This window comes from Pristis pectinata, chromosome 2 (assembly GCF_009764475.1).
Source record: "Pristis pectinata isolate sPriPec2 chromosome 2, sPriPec2.1.pri, whole genome shotgun sequence".
Taxonomy (NCBI): Eukaryota; Metazoa; Chordata; class Chondrichthyes; order Rhinopristiformes; family Pristidae; genus Pristis; species Pristis pectinata.
The window spans coordinates 50,493,921-50,519,160 of record NC_067406.1 but is presented as its reverse complement, the minus strand read 5'-3'; the positions used below and the strand labels follow the sequence as shown (position 1 = coordinate 50,519,160).

Here is a 25,240-nt window from a genome sequence, read left to right as displayed (position 1 = left end):
ATCTAATCACTTAAACAAAATATTTTATTAGACAATCCACCTTTTAAATTTAAACAGACTACACTAATTACAGTTGTTGTCCATATGTGATTAAAGCATTTTTTTCTAAAAAGATGACAAGCAGAGAGATGAGGTCATAGACTTAATTATGGTAATATATATTGAATTTGGAAATTACATGTTCTGTGGATGTGGCTGAAATGTCAACCTGTCAAAATGTGTGCAAAAAACATCAAGCAGTTTTGACACAAGCTAAATTCAAAAGTAAAAGCTTTTAATGAAGGTGTGAAAATATACAAGAAACTTTTCTGGAAACTGTTGTGAAATGTGTTGTTTAAAACCACATTTGGGTTAAATGTCTCCAAGTAAAATGCAATTATTTTGAAATCTAAAATGTTTAATTTTGACTTTCTTTTAATAAAGTTGATGTAACTTTTCCACGTTGGAAACTAATCTATCAGTGGAGAGAGCTTTTTACCATAAAGTAGAAAAATATATTAATATCATCAGAAATGGGAGGGGGGAAATGTACTGTACATCAAATACAGAATATAAAACAAATAGAGTATATACTCAGACCTATGAGAATTAGACTTGTGTTTTTACTGCAATATTTAACTAGGTATAGACCACGACTTTCTTAAATTAGGTACTGGGTCATTTGTGGAAGAAATATTTTGAAGTAAAGTTCTGTAGGTATATTTTGCTCCCAGCCATTGACCATGAATAGTTATATAAACAATTCATGGAGGTGTATTGAAAACATGTTTTTATTGGAGATTTTTATGAACAATTATTTTGAAAAATACCAAGATGACTTTCGGATTTTCTTTCATTCCATGTGCTTATTTAAGTAAAGAATATTGCCAAAAGTTGAATTTTTAAATCTGAGTGTGTACTGTATAACGAAAAATCAGATAGACAAATTATAACCAGTCATTCCTATAAGTGCATTTCTGGCTGTAAACAGTACAAATTTTATTGCAATACCACAAACCATATACCTTGAATACAAAGAATTGGACAGTGATCATGGGTGATAAACCTTCTTCCATAGGCCTTTGGCAGAAAACATACCTAAATAACATCCACCAGCATATACTTCTGGACCTTGAAGTGTGCTCGTTTGTAACACATTCCTTCAGCTGGAAGATCAGATGTGAGACAGAATGCAGGACCTCTGACTGAATTGGTGAGAACTCTGTAGGTTCCAGGGAAGATTACCCATGTTGTTAAACTGCGAGGAATAAATAGACAGATACAACTGAATATCCTTGCACAATCTATGAAATGCTTTGAAATGGCTAACAGTGTCGTCTCTGTCACGGCCTCAGACAAGTTGTAGTCGTGCTGAAGTTTGGAATGTGTAGATGTGACCATGTCAGGAGGGCTTTCCTCGCCACTGTCCAGGCTGGACCCTGATGCCTGTTGAGTCAGTTCTAGTGATGAGCTAGCTAGCCGCAGTGTCCAGCTGGGATGCAAAACAGTCTATTCTACCCTCTTTCCTAAACATATTTCAGTCTGACTGTGACCCGATGGTTTTGCCCTCAAAAGGCTCGTCTTCAGGAATTTTTCCACCTGTAGTTACTGATGGCAAAGACCACCTGCATCCACCTCCATAACATAGTCTGTGTCAGCCAATCCTCGGCTGATATGTTTATTGCCTCAAGGCTTGTTAATTCCATTCTCTCTTGTCTTCTGTACTCTTATAAATGTCCGTATCCTATTTTGTATTGAGTTTCATGGATTTGCTCAGCAAATTCTTTATGACCTACACATTCCTTCCTGACTGAGCTTCAGTTAAACATCTCTCATTCTTGTTTTTAAATCTCATGCCTTTTGCTACCTTCATTTTTATAATTAGTCCCTGCAAAAAAATTGCATTTTTCTAGTTATCCTGAAAAATGCTTGAAGAATAGGACAACTACAGAAAATCTAAGCAAACCAAGAATGATTGATGTAGTTCTCAGCAACATATTGGGAACATAGGCCCATGTTGATCCTATGTGGATTTGAGTAGGAGTTTAGTTAGAATGTTATGGCATAGGAGGAGTCTATGCTGGCTCCAAGTAGATACATCCTTTCAGTCCCTTTTCCTGTAGTCCTGCAAGCTGTTTCTCAGTGACTATTTAGTTCCCCTTTTGATGACACCGATTGTTTCCACAACTTTGTAGGCAGTAAATTCCAAATATTATTTAGTCTAAGTTTTTAAAAAATTGTTCTCCCTTCCAACTACTGTATCTTTTGCTCAGAATTTTGAAGTTTATGTCCGTAGTCCTTAGATCATCTGCTAATGGGAGCAACTTAGGATCTTCATTGCTAAAGTATGGCACAACCAGAATTGGATGCAATACCCCAGCTATTTCCTAACCAATTGTTTTGCACTGTTCAACCTAAATCTCTCTGCTTTTATACTCTGTGCCTCTTTTATGAATCACAAGATCACATATGCTCTACTAGCCATTCTCTCAATGTGCCTTTCCACTTGCAAGGATTTATGCTCATGTGCAGCTAGGCCCCTCTGCTTCTGCAGACACTTTTAAAACAAAACCTTGGCCGTTTTGATATTCTCTCTCTTCTTCCTGGCAATTTGTGGAAATTTTCCACTTTTAATGCTGGTAGTTCAATATATTATTATCCAAGAGATCCTTAAGTGTTTATGGTATCTGAATGAGATCGCTTTACATTACTAAGAGAGCAAATAACCTCTAGTATTTTATTCATGGTCATGACTTGAAGATTTCCTTACTATGGAATATCATTCACTAAATTTGTAGACTTTTTAAGAATATAGTAACTGATCAGATCATTAATGGATAAGCAGCCATTCAACCTGTGACTATGTTCCCAGCTAACAAAGTGAGCCTTTGTCCTATTTACAGTGTGTTTGGTTAATTAATAATAGTGAAAAACAAGAAGGTGGCAGATGTCTAAATGGTGAGAGATTGCTGAGCACTGAGATGTGAAGATATCTGGGTGTCCTAGTCCATGGTTCTCAAACAAAAAGCTCGTATGCAGGTGGGATAAGCCAATGGAATGTTACTGTTTATTGCTGGGGAAATTAAAAATGAGTTATACTGTACTTATAGAGAGTATTGTGAGACCATGTCTAGAGGACTGTATTGGTCTCCTTAAGGAAAGATGTTAATGCATTTGAAGAATTTGACAATTTACGACTGACATCTGGAATGAGTGGGTTAGGTTTGGTCAGGTTGAGCTTGTATCTGCTGGAGTTTAGAAGAGTAAGAGGGGACTTGATCCTGAGGGATTATGACTAGATGAATGTGAGAGGATGCTTCCTGTAGGGGATCACTGGTTTTTAAAATAAGTTGTCCCCCATTTAAGGTACAGCTAAGGCAGAATCTTTTGAGGGTCCGGAGTCCTTGACTACTCTTCCATTATGTGCTGAGGAAGAGAATCTGTGGAAAATTTTTAAGGAAGAGATGCTTTGATAAGCAAGATGGTGAAAGATTGTCGGGAGTAGACAGAAATGTGGAGTAGAGGGAACAGTTAGCTCAGCCATGATCATAATTGCTACAGCAGGCATGAGGGGCCAAGTGGCCTGCCTTTTAATTAATTCCTTCGTAAGTATCTTTATTTTGCATCTTTAACATTCTGGTGCAGTGCATATTACATTTTTAAATCAGTGAAATAGTTTTCTTGGCATTCACTTGTAATTTTAGTGACTTTGTAAAAATGTAATAGATCTGCTTATGTGGGTTTTGGAAAGCATGCTGTAAAATCTCATGGAAGAGTTGTTACCAAATCCATCTCTCTGAAGCAAAAATTAACGTAATAGCTGTGGCAGGAAATTGATGTACAAGAAACCAGATTGTGTTTAATAGATATTGGTAGGGCTCAGATTGATAAGTATAAGACAGAATGGAGGAAAAACAAAGAGTGGGGATTAACCTTGATTGAAAAGGTTTGAGAATGCTGGAATAATACAGGGGATCGCGTTCCTAGAAAATGGTCCATATCGTAATTTTCCACAAAGCAAAGCTGTGTCATATGTGCATGTCTCAAGAAATGTGAGTGGGGGGCAAATAAGTTTTGTTAATTTACTTTCTTCCCATACAGTCTGTAAGGGAAAATTTAATTCCTAATGTCAAATTTTGGGTAGTGATTTATGAATTCTGCAAAGGCAAATTTCTGCTACCCATATGGTCGTAACGTGGGATCGCCCTTAGATGTTTTAAGTATTGAAAAATACACATCTTGCAAAGACACATGATCCTGCCTTGTTTTTAAAATCCTCAGAGCCAGCTGTACTTAATGTTCTTTTCAAGTGGACAGTTGTCAGGTCAGTTGAGTAGTTTGCTGATCACCAAGCTAGCTGTCTTCTTCTGGCTGCCTGCTCAGTGTTGATGAGGCTGTTCCTTGGTGTACTGCTGGGAACTATAATCTCCTAGTTTTAGGATGGTAGTCCCCTCCATTCAATGATCCAGGTCAGCTGACCTTTTGTGGTGTAAACAAACTGAGGAACTAGAGGCTATTCCTGGGGTTTCTAGTTCAATCTAGGACTTGGGGTGGAGGAGAGGTGAATTTTGTAAACATCATGTAGCTATATAACTGTTTACTGAATACCCACCAACAAACAGGTATTTTGGGTAAACAATTTAAGTAAGATGGAACCCAGCCCTAATTTTAAAAAGATTTTTGGATTTTTAAGCTCCTGCTTTTTTCCACATGATTGACATGGAAACCAAGGTGATGCTTCTCAATCGTTCTCTTTGGGTTGTGGATGAGTGTGATCAGAACAGTGCCATAATATATTTCACATTTGCCTGCAGGATGTTAATTCCCTGACTCGTCAACAATATGGATCTCTTCCACACTGCACAGAACTCCTTGATTATGAGCTTGTTTCTTGGCTTGGTGTTTAAATCTGGACCTCCTTGCACTTATGCCCAAGTTAGCCAAGTTGGTTTAAAAAAAATTTGTGGGTTAATGAAAAATATGAAAATGTGAACAAAAGATACCACATTAAATGAGTTGGACCCTGTCTGGATTTAATTTTATCTGCTAATATGGTTTAAAAATATCTGCTAGGAGCTGAGATTATTTCTCCATAACCATAGATGAACATGTAAAGCAGTGCTCAAATGAGAGGGAGGTCTTAGCACAACAAACAGTTCCTGTTGTGAAATTGTGTGGCTTTAGTCAGTTTAACTCCAGCAGAACTCCCAAATGCACTCAGAGCCTCTAAGCTTACTCCGCACATTGTATACTGAGTGAAGAGAAACAACTATTGGTAAGTGTAGATTTCTCAGTAGATGTTGTTTGAAATTCTTGTAGTTGTGACTGGTCTGTATATAAAAGGCACCTGATAATAAAAATAAAATTTTTGATTGCTCTCATTTTCAATCTCTGGAGCATTGTGTTTCTCAGCAGGAAGTGCTAAACGGGCAGCTGATTATGATTTACAGCAGGGGGCATATTTTCCTGCCCAACAGCACCTTGGTTGCAGAATATGTGACATTTCATTGAAAAGTAATGTGGAAAGCCTACTGTTTACTATATATTGCAAGTTGAAGGTGATTTTTGTTTTGGTTTATTCACTTTTGGGATCTGGATATCAATATTGAGGCCAACATGTATTGCCCATCCATAATTGACCTGGAGAAAATGGCGCTGAGCTGCCATCTTGAATCACTTTAGTCCTTCTGGTGTAGATCCTCCTGTCGTGCTGTTGGAGAGTGAGTTCCAGGATTTGGATCTAGCAACAATGAAGGAATAGCAATATATGCTGTTGGAGTTCCCCAGGCAAGTAACTGCAAAGTATTTTAGAGACTTTGCAATCATTGTCCACCATTGGCACTGGGGCGTGCTGAGCTTGTGTGTAGGAGCTGCACTCGTCCAGGTAATTAGTGGGTATTGCATCACAGTCCTGCCTTGTAGATAGTGAAAAGGTATCAGGAGATGATTCAACTACCACAGGATTTTCATCCACTGATCTCTTGTAACTACAGGAATCAGGTGCTGATCCAGTTGAGCTTCTAAACCGGCCAAGATGATGCCATTCAATGCTGAGGATAGGTGGTAGGTCTCTCTTGTTGGAGATGGTCAATGTCTGGAACCTTTCTGACATGCATGTTACTTTCCACTTCTTAGCCCATGCATGACTTGTCTAGGCCTCACTGAGTGAAGGTGTAGGGTGCTTCATTTACTAAGGAATTGCAAATGGATTTCAACATTTGTGCAATCTTCAGCAAATGCCCTACTTCTGACCTTGTGATGCAAGGAAGGTCATTGCTAAAGCAGTTGGTCTTGGGACCCTGCACTAAGAAACTCCTGTAGTGAAGTCTGGGGACTGAGATGATTGATCTCTAAGAACTACAGCCATCTTCTTTTGCACCTGGTATGACTCAAACCATTGGAGTATTTTCCTGTTGATGCCTTTTGATGTCATTTTACCAGGGATCTTTGATACCATGACATCAGTTGATGTCACTTTCACTTCACCTGGAATTTAGCTGTTTGGCCCAAGTCTGGAGACAAGTGGTCCAGTTAGAGATGTGAGGAAGCAAGTTGGCCAGGTAGATTGGGAAATTAAATAAAACAGTATCTGCAGACAATCAACAGCAAACAAATAATTCAGAATCTTAACAAGTATACAGATTGAACAGTTAAATTAACCACTTCAATGGTGTATAGAAATGGCTAACTAGGGAAGTTGAGGGTTGTTAAAAGGGTTAGAATGTTGGCAAAATGAATGGTAAGTGAGATTAGGAGATGTTTATAAATATGCAACAAATGATCAAGAAATGGATAATGATAAAGAAAATAGAATAAACATGAAATAGAAACATTGGTTGTGAGAGCTTTATTAACATGCAAACAAGTGATTAGCAAAATAACTTCTGACTCCTTACAGGTAACAATAGGAGAATTTAAAATATGGTTATCTGAAATTGGTTAAATTCACTATTGTATTTGACAATTTTGGATAACCAGTCTTTCCTATTTTCCTTCAGAGTTGGCCAGTTCTGGTGTAGGAATAGGAAATGTGGGAGATGCTCAGTGAAGTGGATGGCTTCTGTGGAGGTGTACTGGGTAGGCTTGTCAGATTGACAGTGTTCGCTCTGTTTCTGTCCTTATGGATGCTGTGTTACCTGCTGAATGTTTTTGGTATTTGTTTTAGATTTCCAGCATTTGGTAGTTTTTGTTGTCTTATAACATATATAGCACAAGGGATATTATTTATAATTTAGTTCAATTCCTACAATCTTGTATGAAGAGTGGTCATCCCCAAAAACACCAGCATTTCCCTTCCACTTCTTTGGAGGCACACAATGGCTACTTTCAGCAGCACATCAAAGTTGTGGCTCACTGAAAGCACTCTCCTTACCAAATCAACTCCAGAGACTTGAGCACAAAATCGACACTTTGATGGACTGCTGTAAAGTTGGAATTGCAACCATTTGGATGAGATATTACACCTGCCTGCTGTTTTAATGGGCTGTGATACCAGTTTGAGGACAATCAACAGTTCTCTACCTAGTTAACTGACAAATATTTATCATGCAATCAAGGATGGGAAGAAGGCCTCGTTCAGATGCTATAACTCCAGATATGAGTAGAATACCTAAGCAGAATAAGTGTTTCTATGTTCTAGCCAGCATCTTCCTTCAACAAATACTTATACAACCAATTACTTGGTCATCAGTTGCATCCATTACTGAGCATTATTGACCAAAATGGCCGGATCCATATATCTACATATAACAGTCAGCGTACCTTGTGTTACTATAAAGATTTAGGCAAAACCTTGTACTTATATTTATAAAGCTGCTAATTTTGACAAGAAGTGCTTCAAGATAATTAATCCTTTTTAAGTACACATTGGTTATTACTTGGCTTCATATTTCACAGGAATTGAAATTCTTAAGATTGGTGTAACCCTACTTTTTTAGTTGAATGTTTCTCTTGTCTGGTTGATAAACTTTTATTGGAAGTGTCTTTGAAGAGAATTAACTAACTTGCATAACTTAGTTTAATTTCATGTTTGACTCTTCATGCCAATTTTGTTGTGGATAAATTAAAATTTTACAGTGCTTAAATTCTTGCTTTTTCAATGCTTAAAAACCTTTCTAATTTATTCAGGTTGAAATTTTTATTCAGCACAATGATCAGTAGAGTAGTTAAATTACAATATTTTTAAACCATTTTTTGTTCTGGGAATTCAATTATCCCAAAGTTAAATATGCCTATGATTCTAGTGCTATTCTTAACCAAGTCTGTATCCCTTTCCTTTTTGAGAGAGTAGTTATCTCACTCAGTTTTCACAGTTACCTAAATTCAGTAGCTCTACCATTTGTGAAAAGTGTCCATGTAAATCCACTATTTTAAAAGGTACGAAAGGATAATATAGGTCTGTAATTAACACTCAGCTTAAATTAATTCTGCAGCAATTTCTACAAGGTTGGCATCATCCTGTGCTGAAAGGCCAGTTGCTATACTGTTCTATGTATCAAATGTGAGTGGGCTAGGAACTTGGGCAGTTGTCAAATGATCAAAGAGCATCAGCATGGTTTCATGAAGAGTTGGTTATGTTGCATTTTTTTTTTGAGGCGGTCTCTAGCACAACAGTGTATGGTCCATATGAACTTGGAGGCATTTGATAAGAAAATTAGAGTAGGTATGTGGAGCTTATCGATGGGTGAGATGTTATGTGTATTCCTCATGAATCAGCATTCAGCCTCATAAATTTAAAGACCAGAATGAAGTAGAGAGTTGTATTTCGAAGTTTGTATTGAATTAAAATTTATTATGCTGTCAAGCTTTTTGGCTGGGAAAAGGAAATCACAAATGGACGCAGACAGATTAGATCAGCAAAACCGACAGTGTTTAATCTAGAAAATATATGGTCATCTTTGGCTCATATTTTCCTGTATGGGACTCTATTTACCCTTTTGTTCCAAACTTGACCACCTCTAGATTTGCAAAGCAAGTTTTTGCTTTCTGAGATGGTCGTGGAACCAAGCAGCAAGATGAGCAGGAACAATCCTGAACTGGCTCTGCCCAGAATGCTCTGGAAACTGTTGGCAGACAACACGTTCATTCCTTCAACATTGCTGTCTGTTAAAGTTGTCAAGGTTTTATTTGAGGCAGTCGAAATTATTGAGAATAAGGTAAAAGATTTTTAGAAAGTAAATTTAAGCCCTTATCTGAAAGCAAATATTTTTACTGACTTATTTTTGCCTTTCTTTTCTACAACACTGTAATCACCATTGAAATTAATGGCTAATGGTAGCTACATTAGGTCTGCAGTGCAAGATCTGAGAGTAGATTTCCCCAACATTATATGTGGTATGAAATTTCTGCAATATCCTGCTCAGTTGAATTCCACGTAAAGTGCAGCAGCAAAGTACAATCAGGCAAAGTTTGTCAACAAAATTGGGACTTCTGCTTTCTTTTAGGATTGCCAAATTTGCCAGCATCTGGGCTTTTGGCACTGAAAAAGACAAAGCAGAATATTTAATGGTTGAACTCTAAGCACTGAGACTGGTGTGCATTTACACAAATGAATCATTAAAAGGTAGTGCGCAGACACAAAAGCAGTGGGATGTTGCATTTTGAACAGAATGCTCAGTTGTAAAATGCTGCACTCAGAGCCTGTCTGAAATGTGCATAGTTTGGGGAACAGAAAACAATATGGGCTGGAGATCCAAAATATAAATAAGTTAAGCACAGATCATACGGCAGATGTGGAGAATGAAATAGCAATTAGACTGCTGCTATAAGTAGTTGCTGTGCACTTGGCCAGTAGATTATAAAAGAATCAACAGGTATGTCCTTCCTGCAGGTCAGCAAATTTACAACTATCATGCCTGCACATTGCAGGTCTGAATTATTGAACACAGGTCAGGTACCTAATCCCGGAATCACCACCAAGTCCAATGGTGGTTCTGGATTATCCTAATCTGAGAAGTGTGATGCATTTTATACCTGGTCCCACAGCTTTACATCACCTATGGCCAGTGTTGATTTGAATAGGATTGCTGATTATGAGTGAGTTAAATTTTTTGTTCCTTTTTCTTCAGATTTGTTTTTTCATTTATTTAATGTATCTTAAACTTAATTACCATTTAAAAAAAAATTCAACTGTTTCGAAGTATCTCTGATCGTTAAAAGGTCTTTTGACAGTACCAGCTGGCAGAAGGCCTTGACAGAGTCTGGAAGTGGATTCGCCTGATGTGTCACCTGAGGCCTAGTACTGCTTGCACATCTGACTCTCATTTTGCTTTGCCATCATCTGTGAACTTGTATTATTCATGGAAGCAGTCCCCTCTATAACCCTAGATAATTCAAATTTGAAGTTACAGGGCATTTGGATATGCCACCTAGAGTTTGCTATGCATTCTCATAAAACATAGGAATACTTGAATTTGCTTCTCTTCAGACATTTAAGATTCCACACTGGAAGCAGATATACTTTAAATTATGTCCATAGAGAATCGACTGAAAGTTATCGCAATATTATAACTGTTTTCTTATGGAATTGGGCAATGTTTTCTATCGATATCCACTGCAGTCATTTTGAGCTTCAGGTGTTTGTGATCCTATAAACAAATTTAAACCTAATTAATATATTTAAATTTCATTAAAATTGCTGTTAATACAGTTTTACAACAGACTTTTTTGTTTTTGTCTGGGGAGGAAGAGGGAGAGAAAATGCTTTTGATCTGTTGCACTCCTAATATCATGTCATTCCACAGTAACAAATAGAAATGAATGACTTGTATCAATTAATACGATGCTCCCCTAGATTTTGCCATTGGCATTGAATGCAGTGGAATTATGGGGAACATCTAAGAAAGTTGCACTGCATTTAATTTTTCTTTGTGTATGGATTTAAACTTGTACAAAATTCAAATTTTAATGCCATGTTAAAGTGGATAATAATAATTTGCATTTTTATATAGCACCTTTTTAACATAGAAAAACATCCAAATTACTTTATAATAGCATTAAGAAACAATTTATCATTTTTTTTAAGAACATAGAACAGTACAGCACAGGAACAGACCCTTCAGCCCACGATGTTGTGCCAAACTAATTAAACTAGTAATTAAAACCTAACTAAACTAATCCCTTCTGCCTACCTAATGACCATATCCTCCATTCTCTGCACTTGCCCCCCACATCTCCTTTGAACTTGCCCCCTCTCACCTTAAATGTATGCCCTCTAGTATTAGACATTTTGACTCTGGGGAGATGGATATTGGCTGTCTATCTATGCCTCTCAAACTTCTCTCAGCCTCTGTTACTCCAGGGAAAAAAAACAAGTTTGTCTATCCACTCCTTTATAGCACATGCCCTCTAATCCAGGCAGCATCCTGGTAGATCTCTTCTGCACCCTCTCCAAAGCCTCCACATCCTTCCTATAATGGGGTGACCAGAATTGAGTACAGTACTCCAGATACAGCCTAACCAGTGATTTTTAAAGCTACAGCATAACTTCCTGGCTCTTGAACTTAATGCCTCAACTAATAAAGGCAAGCATGCCATATGGTGCCTTTACCACCCTATCAATCTTTGCAGCCCCTTTCAGGGAGCTATGGACTTGGACCCCAAGATCCCTCTGTGCATCAATTTAAGGAGTTTTTGGGTTTACAATCAAGGGCATTGGTCAAAGAGGTACCCTTTAAGGAGCATAGAGCCATAGTCATACAGCACGGGAAAGGACTCTTGGTCTGACTTGTCCATACTGACGATCCTATCTACTCTAGTCCCACTTTCATGCATTCGGCGCACATCTCTCTATTCCTTCCCTATCCAGGTACCTGTAGAAATGCTTGTTTGTGCCATTGTGATTGTACCTACCTCTTCCACCTCTGGCAACTTGTTCAGTATACCCACCAGCCTCTGTGGAAAAACTTCCCTCTCAGATCTCCATTAAATATTTCCTTTCTCACCTTAAACCTATGCCATCTAGTTTTAGACTCTTCTACCTTTTGGAGGGAGAAAAGACTGTGACCAACTATCCTATTTATGGCCCTCATTTTATTAACCACTATAAGGCTGCTCCTCAGCTTCCTGCACTCCAGTGAACTCAATCCCAGCCCATCCAACCTCTCCTTGTAACTAAAGCTCTATTCCAGGCAACATCCTGGTGAATCTCTTCTGCACTCTTTCTAGTGCTACCACATCCTTTCAATAGGGTGGTAACCAGAAATGCGTGCAATATTCCAAGTGTGGGCTAACCAATGTCTTGCACAGCTACAACGTGATGTCCCAACTTTTATACTTATTACCCTTGCCTATGAAGGCAATCAAGCTGTATGCCTTCCTTACTACCTTATTACCTATGTTCCATTTTCAGGGAGCACCCCAAGCTCTATCTGTATATCAATGCTTCTGAGGTCCCTGTCATTTACTGGATATGTCTTGCAAGCATTAGGTGACACAAGATGCATTACCTCACATTTGTCCAGATTAAATTCCATCTACCATACCAATTTTCCAGCTAATCTATGTCCTCCTGTATCCTTGGGTAACCATCCTTGCTATCTGCAACTCCACTGATCTTTGTGTCATCAGCAAATTTATCAGACTACAGAGATTCTTAACCAATTTGTTTATATGACAAACAATAAAGGCCACATTTGAAGTACTGTGTGGTTCTGGAAGAACGTGGAGGCTTTCGAAGAGGGTGTAGGAAAGGTTTGCCAGTACATAGCCTGGATTAGAAAGTATTAGCTATTAGAGGTTGGACAGACCTGGATTGTTTTACTGGAGTATTGAAGGCTGAGGGATGACTTCATAGAAGTATATAAAATTATGAGAGGCATAGCTAGGGTGGATAGTCAGTCTTTTTCCCCAGGGTGAAAATGTAAGATATTAGAGGGCATAGTTTAGAGGTGAGAGGGGGAATATTTAAAGGAGATTTACGAGGCAAGTTCTTTTTTAACACAGTGATAGGTGCCCAGAATGTACTGCGCTACCGGGGGAAGTTGTGGAAGCAAATACAGTAGCAACATTAAAGAGGCATTTAGGCAAGTACATGAACATGCAGGGAATGGGTAGATGTAGACCACGTGTAGGCAGATGGGATTAGATTGGATTAGCATCATGGTTGACACAGATATCATGGGCTGAAGGGCCTGTTCCTGTGCTGTACTGTTCTATGCTTTCTATAAAGGGAAATGGTAGGGAGTGATAAGCAGAAAAAATTCAGGGAAAGAATTGCAGAACAAAGGGCTTTGGCAGCTGAAGGCATTGCCATCAGCAGTGGTGATTAAATTCAGAAGTGACCAAGAGGCCATAAGTTCTAAATCTTTGCTAATGGTTCAATTTTGTTTTTAATTTTTTTTTAGTGACTATCTGAATCATGTTTCTCCAGAGGGTGTGGTGGCTTATGGTAATACATCTATCCATACCAATCAGTCTATGTTTAAGAACTGGTAAGTGTAACAAAAATAACTGCTATTGTCTTGTAACTGAATGATTTATCTTTTCTAATGATTAACGAGCACAGAAACGGGGGCAGTCAAAAACAGTGAATATCAGAAATCCTGATATTGAATTATGCTGGAAATCTGGAGCCCATTGCTATTTTTGTTTTCAACATTGAAGTGATAGAAGATGTGCCTTGGCGAGTCTGCCTAATAACTGAAGTTTCCCCTCGCATCAGAAGCATAATTAAGGAAGTCAGCGTTCATCCATTACGTAGGTCAGAGGCTAGCCAGTTGCGCTTTAAGCTAATGTTGTAATTATAAAATCACTTGCTTGAGTAACCGTGAATTTTAATCTTATATGGGGCCTTTGACTAACATAGAAATTCAATGGGTTTCAACAATGTTGGTCAGCCATGGCAGTGTCTATAATGAGACCCAAGTCTATTGGTGCATTTAGTCATAGAATAATACAGCACGGAAACAGGCCCTTCAGCCTAACTGGTCCATGCTTAAGAAAACACTACCACAGCTAATCTGTTCATTCTGCTGTTGATTTATTATCATCTCCATACAGTCAACTGTTGTTGGAAGAGGTGAGTAACCGTTAAAACTTTAAGCCAATTGATAAGATGTTCTTTCTTTGCCCATTTTGTTCATATTTTACTCTGCCAGTGCATTGAGACCAATGACTAGTTTACTATTTTTACTTCATATGTGTAATGTAACAAATTACAATGAATTGTCGTAGAATTCCCAAAATTCTAAGTGTCACAAAAATAAATCTATTGCAAGCTAATGCCCACTAATGCATTTTCCTTTTCATTTTGATAGCTTAACTTGGTAGGAATTCAGAGCTTTGTTTTCTTCATATTGGGTTTAAAGATGCTGTAATAATTGTTACCCAAAGCATTTCCATCAATGCCAGTGGTAGGAAATCCAGATCTCCAGAATGGGGAGGAAGAGTGAAGGGAAGAAAAGAGTTCTCAAATAGACTTGTTACCCACTGCCCCAATAATCTTAATGTAGCTCATTTGGGAGATATGATTTCAAATACACAAGATAACTTCCACAGGACACACAAAGGCAGTGCCTTCACTACTTCGTACATATCATGAGGTGTATAGATAGAGGAAAAAAACCTGTATACATTCACCCTAAGGTTGGGTGAGACTAGAACTAGAGAACAGGTTTAGGGTGACAGCTAAAATATATAGGGGGAATCTGAGGGGGAACTTCTTCACTCAGAGGGTGGTGCGAGTGTGGAATGAGCTGCCAGCGGAAGTGGTAGATGTGAGTTCAATTGTAACATTTAAGAGTGGTTTGGATAGGTAATATGGATGGGAGGAGTTTGGGGGGGATATGGTCTGGGTGCAGGTAGATGGGACTAGGCAGAAGATCAGGTCAGCATGAACTAGATGGGCCAAAGGGTCTGTTTCTGTGCTGTAGTACTCCATGACTCTATCTTCTCTGCCTATGAAATGCTTGCTTATCAGGATGTCACTGAGTTTCCTCTTTCTTACTCTCTAAAAGGAGTCTGATGTTTATTAAATATAGAGCTATTTTCATAGTGGTGATAATTCTGTATCTGCCTCCACCACCCAGCTCCTAACACTGCCTGGCCTTCACTTAACTACTGCTTATGAAGAATGATTAAAATTAGTTTTTGTTGAGAGGAAAATGCTAGCAAGCCTATATGCCAACATTCAGTGCTATGACTTGTTGGTACTGTACTGAGAATGGGCTATAAGACATTGAGGATTGGTGTTAAATACTAAGACTTTTTTATTCCTCTTTGTGACCTGGGCATTGCTGGCAAGACCAGCATTTATTGCCTATACCTAATTGCCCCAAAGAATGTGGTGATTGCCAACTGGAACTTCTGCCGTCTATACATGGTGATGATTAAATTCTCTTGTTGCAGCTGGTCATTGCCTGTCACTTCTGTGGTGCAGATATTATTTGCCACTCATCAACTCACGTCTGAATGTAATCTAGATCTTGGGCACAGGTGTGGACTGGCTGCTGGAAGTGTGAAGGGAAATATCTGGTTATGGAGAAATGCCCAATGAAAAATTAAAGATATGAAAGATTGATTTTATTTTTTTCCCACAGATGCTACCTAAATTGCTGAGTACTTCTGCCATTTTATATTTTTATTTCAGTAGTTTGTATTTCTCTGAAGTGAGGATCTTGTCCTTCAAAATCTCAGCAAGTCCCACTAATCTCTGTCATGATATTTTGCTTTGCTTGAATTCAACATTTCTGAAATTGCCTTTTAAAATTGCCACCAAGGCAATTTGCCCAGTAATTAAGTAAAAACCAGAATTTCTGAATGCAGCAACTTCTGGTTATGACTCACCTGTCACCATGAGTCAAGGAAGATAGTGAACTGACTGGAAATGTTTAATTCAGATGATTCACTTTATCAGGAGGCTTGAGTTCTCTATGCATAAAGATGATGGAGTTGTGTTACATTCATAATCCATGAGATAAACCATAGAAGTAATGAAAAGAATATTTGATTGAAAATCAGTGGAGTAGCTCTTGCTATAATACGCTTTTACAGGTTCTTCCTCTGCACCTTTCATATGCGTTTCACTTTTTTAAGAATTAGCATGTTACATTTAATCTGCTACTAAAGTATAACAACTTTAACAGTTTAATTTTGTTGAATCTAGATTTATTGTAATGATTTTATTTATTTCTGTTAATAGATAATTCTTTGGAGGGCTATGCCTACATTATTCCTGAGGCACCAGTAATTAAAAATGGATCCCAACTAGAGGCATTCTGCATCCTTAGTGATACTTTTATAACAAAAAATGGAGTGGATGCAAATCAAATATTCTGGAAATTGAAGGAAAACAGAATACCAAAAGACCACTTCATCACAGTCAATAAAACAGTGTCCAGTGTAACACTAACCATTTCCACTGTTGGTGTTGCACTTCTGACCTGCAATGTACAACTTAATGAGGATCAAGTAACAACTGTCTTCGGAATACAAGTTAAGACGGGATGTAAGTATTTTCCAGGGGTTAGAGTGGTTAGGGGTTACAAGTAAAATATCTTGCTCTTCCACCAGTTTGTGCTTTTACAATGTGAATAATAGGGATTTCAAGCACATGCACATAAGTAATTACGTTTAGAAGTATCCTTTCCCTGTACCATTGGAGTGATGCCACAGCAGATCTAGCATTCAGCCAAACTGGTCAATTGTCGTCGCATTAAGCAAAGTAATGCATTTGGGTGCTAGCAGTTGGAGCTTAAAATATTTCGGAAATGTTCTATTCCACTACTTTAATGATATTCTTTTCCTCAACTCCTTAAAATATACAAATAATTCAGCAATATTCTGACTTTACAAATAATTAACCAGTTTCATAAATGGGCAAATTCATTACTGTGCTTCAAATTGTCCAAGTGCTGTCACTGATGATCTATCTTGCTGATGCCCAGAGTAGTTTAAAGAACAGCTTTAACAATGCAGAAGTTGAGAATTTGCTGAATGTGGGAATTGGTTGGGGCTGAACTTATTCTGATATTAGTCTAATTTTACATTTGAAATTTAGCTTGCAGATAATTTGTGTACTCTGGACGAAAATAATTTATAAGCTGACTTGCCAGTTTAACAGCTTAATTGGGTGGTCAGTTGGTTACCTGACAAGATAGTAAATATTATCAGCGGAGGCTTGGTCAGTACTTGGGGAATTTTGGTGGGCTTACATTCGGGCTTTTGTGAATGAATCAATTTTATTGATGTACTAGATGCATTTGGGAATTTGAGCATAGAAGTTCAGTGCCAAGAGAAAAGGTGATGATACTTTGTCTCCAAAACCTATTGATTTGTGCTAATTTCAGATGAGAAATATTTAAACTTTTATGTAGGGATTATTGCAAAATAGGATAGTTTGAAGTTTATAACAGATTAAAAAGTACTTAATAATTGTATATACAATTAAAATTCTATCAATTAATTTTTAAATGGTATATGCAATAAATAAAACCTAAAGCAGGATTTGATAGAGTGGCAGGGAAGACTATGTGTTGATGAAGATCAGTAAGAATCTAAAACAGCTACATTTCCAGCAAAAGTCTCCATGCCTCAATGAGAAATTTTGCCACAAGGTTGTTGAGCTGGAGTCTCATTTGCAGATATTATAACCATCATGCAGGGAAAACAAATACCTGGATGCTTTGCAGGAGACATTTAAACCCCCAGGGTTAGATAGGGACCTATAATTGAATTGTGGATAGGCTGTTGATTACAAGTTTGGCAGGTATAAAGGCCCAGAATTAAATGGCGAAGGAAATTCGGCCCATGCACTAATCCTACACAAGATTTTCGCAGTTTAAGGGATGAGGGCAAGGACTGCAGAAATTAAGAGTGAATTTTGACCATAACACCATTGTCCGGGGATCATTTAAGTGGGTGATTTAAAAAGGCATACAGGAAACAATGTAGTTAGGGTGATGTGGAAGCTTGGAAGACTATTTCCTGACTTCTTACAGTGGTCAAAAATGTCATCTTGGGACTGGAGGGGGACTGGGGTGGGCATTATCTAGCTGCCACCGTCCATATAGAAATCAATGATTTCTATAAGAGAGGAAAAAGAATATTGATGGGAATAGTCCACAGGCTCGCTACCAGTAGCTATGCCATTGAGCAGAGTATCGATTAAGAAACTAAGGTGGCTTGCAACAAAGAAAGATCAATTCTGGGTAACTCGAATTTTCAGATATTGGGCAAATCAAATTAGCAAAGGTAATCTCAGTGCATTCAGGACCTCTATTACTGCTGCATGTTGGGAATATGCTATTATAGTTCTGATAATATGTAATGCAATGGGATTAATTAGTCAAGTTGTATTGAAGGATCCTCTGGGAAAGGGTGTACGTAGTGTGAAAGGGAGTGATAGACATGGGTTTGAAATTAGGGTTTTATTTTGCACAAGTCTTCAATGTGAAAGAGACTAAAAGCACTTAGTATTTCCACTTATTTGTGCTTGATATTGTTTCATTTAGTAATGTGGAACTCCCCAAATTCTTCTCGAGCAATTTGAGGCATAGTTCTTTGAACATTGTTTGACCACCAGATTCTGAACTACTTAGTTAAATAATATGAAAGCAGTAAAATTTTCTGACATTTTTCTGGTGTTGAATGTTTTCTGAGAATCATGATAAAGAGTACATCCTTTGATTTTTTCTTTTAGTGCTTCCAGAGAAGCCAAAAAACATGACATGCATAACATATCATGACCGCAATATGACTTGCTTCTGGGATCCAGGAAAAGATACGTACTTACCAACCAGCTATTATTTTAAATTATCGTAAGTATGCAGTGGTTTTGAAAGCTATTATTGGGTTTCTTCAGGAATGTTGATGGATGACATCATTCTTTGCAAGCCCTCAAATAGAAAAGTCAACAGATTAAACAGTGAAGGAAACTTGTTCCCTCTCTATCAACTTTCTGAAACAGACTGCAAGCTTAAAGTCATACTTGGTTCCAAGATGCACTTTGGGTCACATTTTCTCCTCTCACTGAGATTGCCTATTTTAACCTCCATAACATCTTGTCTTATTCCTCTATGGCTTTTTTACCTATAGATTGATTATTTCTGTGCTCTCCAAGTTGGTTTCCCACCTTCTGATGCTTATCCTTGTGCTCAGCGAGTTCCATCTCCATAGCTCCTGTCTAATGACACTTCAGTTTTAAAATTAACATTTTTTTTAAAATCCCTCCATAAATTTGCCCTTTTTCTGTAATCTTCTCCAGTTTTTGAATCCTCTGAGGTCTTGCCAGACCTTCATTCCTGGCACCTTGCTGATTACATATTTTAATCATGACTGTCATTCCTTAAGACTTTTATTTCTCCCTTGGCTCCTTAACATCTATCTCTTTGACCAAGATTTTTGGTGTTAATTTTTTAAAGCTCCTGTGAAGCATTATGGGTTTTTAAGTCCTATATAGATGCAGGCTTTGTGAGTTTTTCTTGTTACTAAAGGAAAGCATTTACAAGATAATTTAATCTTAATGGAATCATTTGATGCGTCAAAAGTAGAGTCCTTTTGCCCATGTATACTCATCCCATTTGCCCACTTTAGGTCTGTATCCTTCTATTTTTTGCCTAAATATCTCTTAATCGTAATGATTGTATCTGATTCTACTACCACCTCTTGTAGTGAGTTCCACATATCAGCCAACTCTGTATGTAAAAAGGAAAACAACTTTCACCTCAAATCCCCTTTAAAACTCCTTCCTATCACCTTGCACCTATTTCTTCTTGTTTTTGATGCCCCTACTGGGTGGGGGGGGGGGGGGGGGGGGGGGGGGGGGGGGGGGGGGGTGGAGGAGGGAAGAGATCCTGAATAGCTACCCTATCTATGCCTCTTTATAATTTTATGTGCCACTCTCAGGTCATCCTCTGTGCCTCCTTTCCTCCAGGGAAAACAAACCTAGCCTATCCAATCTCTCCCCATAACTCAAGTCCTCCAATCCAGGCAACATCTGGGTATATCTCCTCTGCACTATCTCCAATACAAGCACATTCTTCCCATAACAAGGCAACCAGAACTACACACAATATTCCAAATGTCCAGTATTTTGTAAAGTTGCTAGATTAATGCCCAACTTTTTATATTCTTTGCCCCAACCTATGAAGGCAAGCATGCCATATGCTTCCTTCATCACCCTATCTACCTGTGTGGCCACTTTCAGGGAACTATGGACTTGAACCAAAAGGGTCCTCTGTTCAACAATATTCCTTAGCATCCTACCATTTCCTGTGTATGTCCTACCTCTGTTTGGCTTCCCAAGATGCATCAGCTCGCCCTTGTCAGGTATAAACTCCCTCTGCCAGTGCTGTGCCCAACTTCTCATCTAATCTATATCCTGCTTGTAGCTTCAGATAACCTTCCCTGCAATCCACACCACCAGTAATTTTTGTATCATCTGCAAATTTACTAATCATTTCTCTTAGTCACGTGCAAATTGTTAATGTACATTACAAACAGCAAAGGTACCAGCACTGATCCCTGTGATACATCACTGGTCACAGACTTCCCATCAGAAAAGCAATCTTCCACCACCCTCTGCCTCCTATCATCAATTTTGGATCCAATTAGGCAGTTCACCTTTAATCCCATGTTCCTTAGACTTCTGGACCAGTCTACCATGTGGGATCTTGTCAAATGCCTTAATATAAAGTTGATATAAACAATGTCCACTACCCTGCCTTTATCAGTCTTCTTGGTTAACTTCTCAAAGAAAAACTCAATCAAATTAGTGAGAAGATTTCTGGCAGAATTTTCTCCAGTGATTTCCATATCACTGACATAATGCTCACTGGCCTGTAGTTACCTGGTTTATCTCTGCAGCCGTACATATTGTCTCAAAAAATTCTCCTGGACACCCCTAACTACTAAGCTGCTTGCAGTAAAGCAATCCCCAGTCAATACTGAGAGGTTAAAATCCTCCATTACTGTAACCCTTTTGCTCTTACTTTCTATAATTTGCTGGCATATCTGTTCCTCTGATTCTTGTTGAACATTGAATAACTAGCAAAATGATCGTCCCTTTCTTGTTCCTGTTTTACCCATGTTATCTCACTGGAGAATCCCTCCAGGATATTCAATGAAGTACAGCAGTCATGTTCTGCCTAATCCATTTTGTGACCCCGCCACACCCGCCCCCCCCCCCCAAGCCTTTTTTGCACCCCTTCTGTCAAGTCTGAAACTTCTATACTCTCGAACATTAAGTTGTCAGTCCTGCCCTCACCTCAACCATGTTTCTGTGATCACAGTGATATCATAATTCCAAGTGGTACTCCATGCTCTAAACTCTCCTGACCTACCTGTGAGGCTCTTTGCATTAAAGTAAATGCAGTTCAGCCTGCCAGCCTTCCCTTCCTCCCTAACCTGCCTCTGTCTGCTCTGCCTACTGAACATGTTTGCTTTACCCTCTGCATTTGAGTCAATCTTCAAGCATAGCTGCCCTACAGCTATGCTTCCTACCCACCCAGTAAAGACAAATACGTTAGACTGTTGTTTATTGACTACAGCTCTGCCTTCAATACAATAACTCCAAGCAAGCTTGTCACCAAACTCCGAGACCTAGGACTCAACACCTCCCTCTGTAACTGGATCCTTGACTTTCTAACAAACAGACCGCAATCAGTGAGGATAGGCAGCAATACCTCCAGCACGATTATTCTCAACGCTGGTGCCCCACAAGGCTGCGTCCTCAGCCCTCTACTCTACTCCCTATACACTCACGACTCTGTGGCCAGATTCTGCTCTAACTCCATCTACAAGTTTGCAGATGGTACCACTGTTGTAGGCTGTATCTCAAACAGCGATGAGTCGGAGTATAGGAAGGAGATAGAGCTTAGCGGAATGGTGTCATGACAACAACCTTTCCCTCAATGTCAACAAAACTAAAGAGCTGGTCATTCCCTTCAGGAAAGGGGGGCGGTGTACATGCACCTGTCTACATCAATGGTGCTGAGGTCGAGAGGGTTGACAGCTTCAAGGGTGAACATCACCAACACCTGTCCTGGTCAAATCATGTAGGTGCCACGGCCAAGAAAGCTCACCAGCGCCTCTACTTCCTCAGGAGGCTAAAGAAATTTGGTTTGTCCTCTTTGACTCTCACCAACTTTTTACCGATGCATCATATCTGGATGTATCACGGCTTGGTATGGCAACTGCTCTGCCCAAGACCGCAAGAAGCTGCAGGGAGTTGTGGACACAGCCCAGCACATCACGGACACCAGCCTCCCCTCCTTGGATTCTGTCTTTACCTCGCATAATCAAAGACCCCACCCACCTTGGACATTCTCTCTTCTCTCCTCTTCCATCGGGTAGAAGATACAGGAGCCTGAGGGCACGTACCACCAGACTTAAGGACAGCTTCTACCCCACTGTGATAAGACTATTGAACGGTTCCCTTGTACAATAAGATGGACTATAACCTCACGATCTACCTTGTTGTGACCTTGCACCTTATTGCACTGCACTTTCTCTGTAGCTGTGACACTTTATACTGTTATTGTTTTTTTACCTGTACTACATCAATGCACTCTGTACTAACTCAATGTAACTGCACAGTGTAATGAATTGACCTGTACAATCGGTTTGTAAGACAAGCTTTTCACTGTACCTCGGTACAAATGACAACAATATACCAATACCACCCACCAGATTAGTTTAAACCCTCCTGAGTAGTGTGAGCAAACCTCCCTGTAAGGATATTGTCCCCTTCCAGTTTAAGTGCAACCTAACTTCCTCGTACAGGTCCCACCTGGCCCAGAGTGATCGCAATGGTCCAAGTACTGTAAGCCTTTCTTCCTGTAAAAGCTCTTCAGCTACACGTTCTGTTCTGTCCTGTCCTACAATTTCTACTTTCATTAGCACCTGGAACAGGGAGCAATCCCAAGATTACTACCTGTGAGATCCTGCTTTTCAACCTTCTACTAAGCTCACTTTGCGGTGTCTCATCCCCTTTATACCGATATGTATTATGCCCTCTGGCTGCTGTCGTTCCCCCCTTTGGTATGTTCCGTACCTGATCTGAGACATCACTAACCCTGGCAGCAGAGAGGTAACATACCATTCTGGAGTTTTGCTCTCGGCCACAGAAGCATCTATCTGTTCCCCTTACGAATTGCCCATCACTTACGCCTCGCCTAAACTTTTCCATTTCTGCTGTGCATTAGAGTTTATCTTGATGCCACAAATTTGGCGGCTACTGCTGCCACCGCAACATCTGAGAGGTCATTGCACCCCCCCAAACTGTATCCAAACTGTTTGAGAGGGGAATGACCACAGGGGACTCCTGCACTTGCTGCCCTTTCTGATGGTCACCCATTTCCTTCCTTTCTATACCTGCGGTGTGACTAACACACTGAACAAACAATGACATTTTCTGCCTCCTGGATGCTGCACAATGAGTCCAGCCACTGCTCCAGATGCTTTGTGGTCTGACAGGAGTTGCAGCTGGAAACACTTCTTGCAGACATGGTCAGCAGATATAGTCAAATAAGTAGCCATGTTAGAAATGTTCATGATCTCCCACATCCTGCAGGAGGAGCATACTGCTGCCCTAGTTTCCATATCCTTTATCCCCAGTCCCTTTTCTTCAGAAAGGAGGAGGAAAAACAAACCTGTCTGATCACTATTCAGCCTCCTCACTTAAGCCCAATGCTCACCAAACTACATGTTTGACCTCAATAGCTGTAATTCTGCCCAACAGACCTTCACAAAATGGCCACTGCCAAGATGGCCAATCCCAGTATATTTGCCTCTCGCTCGCTGATGGTCCAGGTGCTGTCTCTAGACCTTGCTTAGCTATGCTGTTGGTAGTATTTCTGCAAATAAATTAGATTAATATATATTGGGGGAAATGTTGCACATTAGAATAAATAGACAATTTTGCCTTATTGATCCTAATAAATTGTGGAAGGCAGAGTGTTGAAACATTTCTTTTTTTCTTTTCAGAATTAAACCTGGAGAGGTACAACAATATGAGTTACCAGCTGGTGTGAACAACTCGTATGCAATTTTATACCCATTTCTACATTATTTTGTTGTAAATATGATATGGGTTGAGGCAAACAATTCCTTGGGCACTACAAGATCTGATGTAATGAAGCTGGATCCAGTTGATGTTAGTAAGTATGCATCCATATATTCTGGGGAAAACTATTAGCATTAGTGGCCAATTCCTGCATAATACTTGCAATGTTGAAGATGTATTTTTGGCCTCCACTATTATTCATAAGATGCTGAATGCAAACAGGTTTTGACAAATGTCCATATCGAAATTCTCCTGTTCCCTCCACGTATGTTGTTTGTCTTATTGAAGAAGCCCAGATTTCTTTTTAATTTCTGATTTTTGAATCTTTTATGGCTTTTTGCTTCCCTTCACTCTTAGACAGTCATGCTCACCACTACATCAGTAACAATTTGAAATGAATCTAAGATTGATGCAAAATGTGATAACCTTTTAGGCTTGTTCAGCTTATTTACCATTTTCTTTTGTGTAACATCTAGTTGACATGGTTGGATCAGCCTTTTAGTTTTGAAAGTTTGGGGGAACTATCTAATTTAAACATCTTTCTGAAATTTCAAGAATATGAGTTTAATAAATCTATTTCTTTTCTTTAAAGTCCTTTCTCAGATTTGATAGAGGCAAATCAGATTGCAGCTTTGCACACAAGGTTGATGACCAACCTGGCGGTCTGCTGTCGGGTCTGCCTAGGTTACCTTTTTTTTAAAAAAGGGGCATCTGTTTTCCTCCAATCAAATTATTCTCAAAAAAAAATAGGGAACACCAGATCTTTCACACTACAAATTGTGTACTTCAGGCTTCTTCCTTGGCCCCACAATTCTTCCATTCAATGCCATTTCTGGAGGGGGGAAAAAAATTGAAGGATTTCTTTCAGAGTTGTTGTTTCCACATCTGCTTCAGCCTCATCCCATCCTTCTGCCTTCTCTGGTCATTCTTCACATTACTTTGATCTTGGTATTCACCTTGTCTTCATCTTGACCACATATCCTTCAAATCTGCTATGACTACCTAACCTCTTTTTTGATGTAAACAAAAGTCTGTCCACCTCATTATCCTCCCCAATAACTGCACCATTTCTAGGTCACCCCACAGTTCTGGAATACGTCATTGTTTGTCAGCTTCTCCCACTGCTCCTTGTTTGATATCCTTCAATTAAACCTGTTCCAGTATATTTCTGACATGTATATTCTTAGTAATGCTAAAATTAATGTCTGTTACTGTGCATATTGTCCATCCTTGAGCTCTCGGTATGATCCCCATGCAATT

The 25,240-nt window shown here is 39.1% G+C and overlaps 1 protein-coding gene across 4 annotated transcripts in view; it reads left to right on the top strand.

Annotated features, from left to right (window-relative positions):
* Positions 1–25,240, top strand: part of il6st (interleukin 6 cytokine family signal transduce) — a 53,181-nt gene that overhangs the window by 9,300 nt on the left and 18,641 nt on the right. For 2 of the 4 annotated variants that reach the window (XM_052010567.1, XM_052010564.1), the window contains exons 2-5: positions 13,323–13,409; positions 16,118–16,423; positions 18,617–18,734; positions 23,902–24,074. In XM_052010567.1, coding sequence (XP_051866527.1) covers positions 13,337–13,409; positions 16,118–16,423; positions 18,617–18,734; positions 23,902–24,074 — 670 coding nt within the window. In that variant the 5' untranslated portion in view covers positions 13,323–13,336. Of the gene's footprint in view, positions 1–5,184; positions 5,255–9,115; positions 9,135–13,322; positions 13,410–16,117; positions 16,424–18,616; positions 18,735–23,901; positions 24,075–25,240 lie in introns of those variants that run through there. The other 2 variants (XM_052010565.1, XM_052010566.1) reach the window with 2 other exon arrangements.